General features: G+C 53.9%; 1 protein-coding gene across 3 annotated transcripts; it reads left to right on the top strand.

Annotated features, from left to right (window-relative positions):
• The first annotated feature begins 484 nt into the window (after positions 1-484).
• Positions 485-4,047, top strand: IFI6 (interferon alpha inducible protein 6). 3 transcript variants are annotated; one of them, XM_070459011.1, is made up of 6 exons: positions 485-593; positions 1,884-1,987; positions 2,366-2,440; positions 2,527-2,676; positions 3,634-3,722; positions 3,810-3,896. In XM_070459011.1, exons 2-5 carry the CDS (start codon positions 1,915-1,917, stop codon positions 3,705-3,707), a joined length of 372 nt encoding a protein of 123 aa, XP_070315112.1. In that variant the 5' UTR covers positions 485-593; positions 1,884-1,914; the 3' UTR covers positions 3,708-3,722; positions 3,810-3,896. The 3 variants fall into 3 exon arrangements, with proteins under 3 accessions (XP_070315112.1, XP_020764790.1, XP_020764789.1); XM_020909131.2 differs by lacking the exon at positions 3,634-3,722 and having other exon boundaries at positions 3,810-4,047; XM_020909130.2 differs by lacking the exon at positions 3,634-3,722 and having other exon boundaries at positions 495-613; positions 3,810-4,047.
• The last annotated feature ends 1,133 nt before the right edge of the window (positions 4,048-5,180 follow it).

Below are 5,180 nucleotides of genomic sequence, written 5' to 3'. Positions count from 1 at the left end.
ATGGACTATAGCCCACCAGTCTCCTCTGTCCATGGGATTTCCCAGTATTCCCAGAATACTGGAGTGGGTTGTGATTTCTTTCTCTAGGGGATCTTCCCGACCCAGGGATCAAACCCGAGTCTCCTGCATTGTAGGTGGATTCTTTACCTCTGAGCCACCAGGGAAGCTCCCCAATAAATGGTAGGCATTATTATTAATTCTATTAAATTGTCAGAGACTTTCTGCCTTAGGAGGAGCTGGTGGTCTGGCTTCACTAAGCCCAGTAGGACTGTGGATCCCAGTCTAGTCTGACCTGCTTTGAATACTCTGAGCTGTTCAGAAAGTCTCCAGCTTGAATTATGTCTTTTAGCCACAAAGCAGCTCAGCAGAGATGCTGTCACTGAGCAGAACTGGAAGGGAGGAGAAAAGCTGATGCAGGGCTCGAGAAACTGAAACGAAAAACTGAAACTAGAAACTCTGACACTGATTGGCCACTTGGAGGCAATCTGAAAGGGTGATAAAAAACCAGCCTGAGGACTGTTACTTCACTGCTGCTCCCTTCTAGCAGCAGGCTCCATCCAGGCAGGAAGATTCTTTCTCTGCTCTCCTCCAAGGTAAACCCAGAAGCTATAAGGTATGAGTGTCAAGCTGCCAACCTCTGCCAGACTGCCTGCCTGGGAGCCTCATTCCATAAGAGCTAGAATGCCCATTCCTCAGGGAGGCTATACTCCTGAGTGTCCCGGACTAAGACTGGTCTGAAGGGATGGGTTGGTGGGCTTTTAGGGGCTTGGATTGCAAAAACCCCCAAGAGTCATGAGATTTAGCTTTTAGGTGCTGTGTCAGCGGCCTGTGGCCTTAACCCTGTCACTCCATTTCTCTGGGCTTCAGTTCTGTAAAAATGAGGATCAAGCTACTTTACCTGCCCAAAGGACTGGATGATTTCTGAAACCCCTTTATTATAGGATCTAATGTGATGGTGAGTTTATCTTTGAGGATAGACGAAGGGATCCGAAGCAGATGTTCAAAGTGTGGGTGTGGCATCAGTTAACTGTGGCTTTAAATCTTTACTCTGCTTCTCCCTAACTGGGTAGGCTTGGGAGTGTCCCTTTTCTGAGCTTCAGTTTCCTTATTTATATGTGGTTGAGAACAATGGTACCTACTTCATGAGGTTGTTATAGGTATAATTAACCTTGTGCCATAAAGTGTTGAGTAAGTGCTCAGTCCAGGGTAAGTTTTGGGGGATTTCTGCTTGCTTGTTTTTATTTCAAGGAAAATGCATTGAACGGACAAAGATCACATTAAAGGTAAACTGTGGTGGGGGCAGGGAACTGTGTTTTTATTTTGTGGTGTAATGGAAAGAGCATAAGTTTTAGATTCTGACGGTCTTGAGTGTGTGTCTAGGCTGCAGGATTTGGGAGTGACCTCGGGCAAGTTCCTTTATCCCTTTCTGCTTTCTGAAAAATGAAGTTAATCTGAGGCAGTATTTGGTGCCTGTACATATTCAATGCACTAGAAGAATAAATCTATCAACAACCATTGTTTAGAAAACCCTATGTGACAGGTCCTGTTCTAAATGCTAGAGATCCAATGGTGCACAGTTGCAAAATCCACAGCCACCCCCTAAAATAGGCTCTATTAACACCCCCACTTTAGAGTTAAGAAAACTGAGGTTCAAAGAAGTCCCAGGTATCCTGGTTAAGGTCACACAGCCAGAAAATTCTCACGACCACTAGAGTGGCAGAAACATCAGCGTCGCTGGTGCAGCAAAGAAACGAAAAGCCTGCGGCTCCTTAGAGGTGACCCTGGGCTCAGTCCAGAGCATCTTGATGCTTTTTGTGGGAATTACCACCGAACGGGCGTGGTTCCAATAAGAGGACCGTCTCTTTCCTCTGCCCCTGTCCCAGGGACGGTGACAAAGCCTTGAGCTGCGCCACCATGCGGCAGAAGGCAGTATCGCTCTTCCTGTGTTACCTGCTACTCTACACCTGCGGCTGCTGCGAGGAGGAAGGTAAGGATCTTGGGACACCTAAGGATTAAGAAGCGGAGAGTTTCAGGATCCCTCGTTTAGAGACCCAGGCATGCCTCTGAATGAGAGGAGCTATTCCAACGGACAGCGCGGCGGGGGTGGGGGTAGGGGTGGGGATGGGAGGTGGTCCCTGTAGCCAGAGCCCCAGGTTTGAATCCCTGCTCTGTCCGTTCGTCCATTCTCTCGAAATGTATTCAAGCCAGTTCTGTGCCAGGCCCGGCGACCTGCGAAAAGCCGCTATCCTTCATTGAGGCTCTCCAAAATGGGAGGATGGTGGTCCCACCTGTCCGGGTGGTCTGGAGCTTCGGCATAGAATAGGGGACCTGGCTCCCCACTGGGCTTTGTCCATTCTCCTTCCAGACGAAAACAGATGCTCAAAGGAAAACAGCGACTCGAGCTTCTGGGGCACGGTGACCTACATGGCCCTCGGAGGTGGTAGGTCTGCAGGCTGGGGAGCCGGGGAAGATGCAGGCGGGCCCTGCAGCCGGCGTCCCTCACCCACCGCCCTCCTCTTCCTGCAGGACTCATGGCCGCGGCACTGCCCATGCTGGGCTTCGCGAGCACCGGCATCGCTGCCAACTCGGTGGCCGCCTCACTGATGAGCTGGTCGGCCGTGGCGAACGGGGGCGGAGTGCCGGCCGGGGGGCTGGTGGCCACGCTGCAGAGCCTGGGTGAGTGCGGGCAGGGCTCCTGGAGGCGGGAACACCCAGGCCAGGGGCCTCCTTTACTGTCCTGAGCCCTTTTCACTGCCTAACTCGGCTCGACACACCGTGGGGAAACTGAGGCACCCACCTGGGGATTAAGGGATTGACTCCAATTCTCCCATATAGTTAGTACCACCGCCAGTATTCAAACCCAGTCAGCAGGCCTTCTCACTTTCAGCCTGTAACGACAGAGGCCTCACCAATGCTCTGGCCAAGTCACAAGTCTCAGTTTCCCCGTTAACCAGGATAAGCATCCTCAGTTTAACACTTTATGAAGCTCATCCAGCCCAGAAAATCAGAGTGGCAACGAACCAGGGAGAAGTGACCCAATTCAAAGTCCTGCTCACCCTGGTCTTGCATTTCTTGAGCATCTTAATGGGGAAAGATACAGAGCACAGAGTGGTGCTTCTGAAAAACCTGCTTTCACTTCTCTTTCTGTCTCCCCATCCAGCCCTTTCTTTTTTCTTTTTCCCTCTCTCCCTCTCTCTGAGGCCTCCCACATCCTTCAGAAAAACCACCCCTGACAAACTGCCCCTCTGCCTTTCCCTCCATCTTCCCTCAGTTCTGGATGACAACAGCCGCAAGAAGCGGCCCAAGAGGCCAGGGCCCTTCTCGGAGCGGGGAGCGGGCAGTGGGCAGACGCAGATGGAGCCACACCCCCAGCGGTGGGAGAGGAAGTGGGTGGGCAAGCCCAGCAACAGTCCTGTGCTGTGAGACGGCTGTCCTCTCACATGTCACAGGGTCGTGACAGGTTGTCCTGTCACACATGGCGGGGACAAGGTGGACATATCTCACTTGCAAAGCACCAGCAGCCACCGAGGCCTCCACCAAGGAGGCGGTTCGCGTTACCCATAGCACAGCGTGTCCGCTGCAGACATGAAGAGAATGCGCTCTTATTTTTGTCATTTTCATCTCGGATTTGAGATGGCAAGTTGGCCGGGTGGCAATGGGAGTCCCTTCGCAGAAGTCCTGTCCCCTCTGGGCCTCTGTTCCTCTAGCTGGAAATAAAAAGGGTACGCTTGACCTGTTGTTTCCCCACATTTGGATTCCTGGGCCTGGTGCCTGGGCCCCAAGGGACCCGGCTGTCATTTGTGTTACAGGTGCTAGCGGTGGCAGTGCCCTCATGGCCAAGATCGGGGCTCTTCTGGGCTATACTGTCCACAAGCAAGTCGAAAGCAGACAGGAGAGAAAGGAGAAGAAGTAGCTAGCCGCTCCCTGGAAGCCCCTCCTTCCTCTTGTCTTCCTTTTCCAGCTGCAGTCCAGAGCTTCCTCTGTCACACTTGGCAATGACCGAGGTAAAAAAAACACACACACAGAATAAACGTCTCTCAGAAAGCACTCGGGCCTGCTGTGAGTCGTGGTTGCTATGAGAAGCCCAACAAGATCTCGCTCTGGTGTGCCTCATCCACACACCCCACCCCCATTCCCCTCCCCAGAGCCCCCTCACAGCTCCTGGAGCACGACCAGCTGGTTTTGCCTCTGAGCCTTGGTGTGTTCTGGTCTCGGCCTAGGACGTCCTTCTGAAGCTCACAACCTACCTCACACATACCTCATCCCCCGGGACTCCTTCCCAGCAGAGCCTTCCTGCTACCCCTGTCACAGCCGGAGCGCCCAGGCTCCATTTCACAGGGTGTCTGGGGAGGCAGATTCTTTCTGTTCCCAGTGAGCAAAGCTTCCGGCTACTTCCCTCATCAGGTAGGGATGGAGAAGCCAGACCTCCATTCCCCAAAGAAGCGCTAGAGGGGTCTCCCTCAGATAAGGCCAGGCCTTTGTCGTGGGGAAATGGTTTAAGAGCAGCTTTTGGGGGGGTGGGGGTGGTCAGCGAGGCCTCCCTTCCTTTAGAGAGCTCTGGGGACAGGGTGGGGAGTTTGCAGCTGGAGCCCACACGCCTTCTGAGGGGGAAAGGGAGGCCCAGCCCTTGGGAGGATCTGAGGTTCGGGAGGCCCATCCAGGGAACCAGAGTGCCAGGACCTCGGTCAGGGAAGGGCAAAGAGGCCCCGGAAACCAGTCAGCAGTAAAGCTTGGGCTGGTTCTGGCACTAATGCAGAGAGAGAGACAGACTCGAGCTCTGGTTCCGGCCTGAGTGGGCGTGCCAGCCGCGATTCCAGACCAGCCTTCTAGAGAGGTCCGCACCCCCTGGGAAGTGGCCATGTGTGAACCACAAAGCCGGTCACTAAAGGGCCCAGTCAGCTGTCCTCAAGCCTCCCCCACCCAGCCCCACTGCCAACGCAGAATTTCTCCTTCGAATACCAACGTGCAGTGGCGGTTAAGAGGCTGTATCGTGCTCGCTCCTGTCTCCAGGTCCGACGCCACCCTGAAGGTGGCAAACAGTTGGCCTCAGCTGGCTCACCCCAGGCCCCCAGAGAAGCCGGGCTTGTGAAAGAGGGGGCACAGGTGCTGGAGGCCCCACCAGCACCTCAAACACTGTCTCCACAGTTTGTTCCAGGAGCAGAAGCTGAGCTGAGTTCCCT

Source organism: Odocoileus virginianus, chromosome 30, assembly GCF_023699985.2.
Source record: "Odocoileus virginianus isolate 20LAN1187 ecotype Illinois chromosome 30, Ovbor_1.2, whole genome shotgun sequence".
In the NCBI taxonomy this organism is placed as follows: Eukaryota; Metazoa; Chordata; class Mammalia; order Artiodactyla; family Cervidae; genus Odocoileus; species Odocoileus virginianus.
Note: the sequence above shows the minus strand (reverse complement) of the source record. Positions and strands in the feature narration are given on the sequence as shown.

Bases quoted from the DNA above. Each gene is read 5' to 3' on its own strand.
- IFI6 (XM_020909131.2), top strand. From the start codon at position 1,915: ATGCGGCAGAAGGCAGTATCGCTCTTCCTGTGTTACCTGCTACTCTAC. The intron at 1,988-2,365 runs GTAAGGATCTTG...TTCTCCTTCCAG, and splicing joins CGGCTGCTGCGAGGAGGAAG to ACGAAAACAGATGCTCAAAG. The intron at 2,441-2,526 runs GTAGGTCTGCAG...CTCTTCCTGCAG, and splicing joins CTACATGGCCCTCGGAGGTG to GACTCATGGCCGCGGCACTG.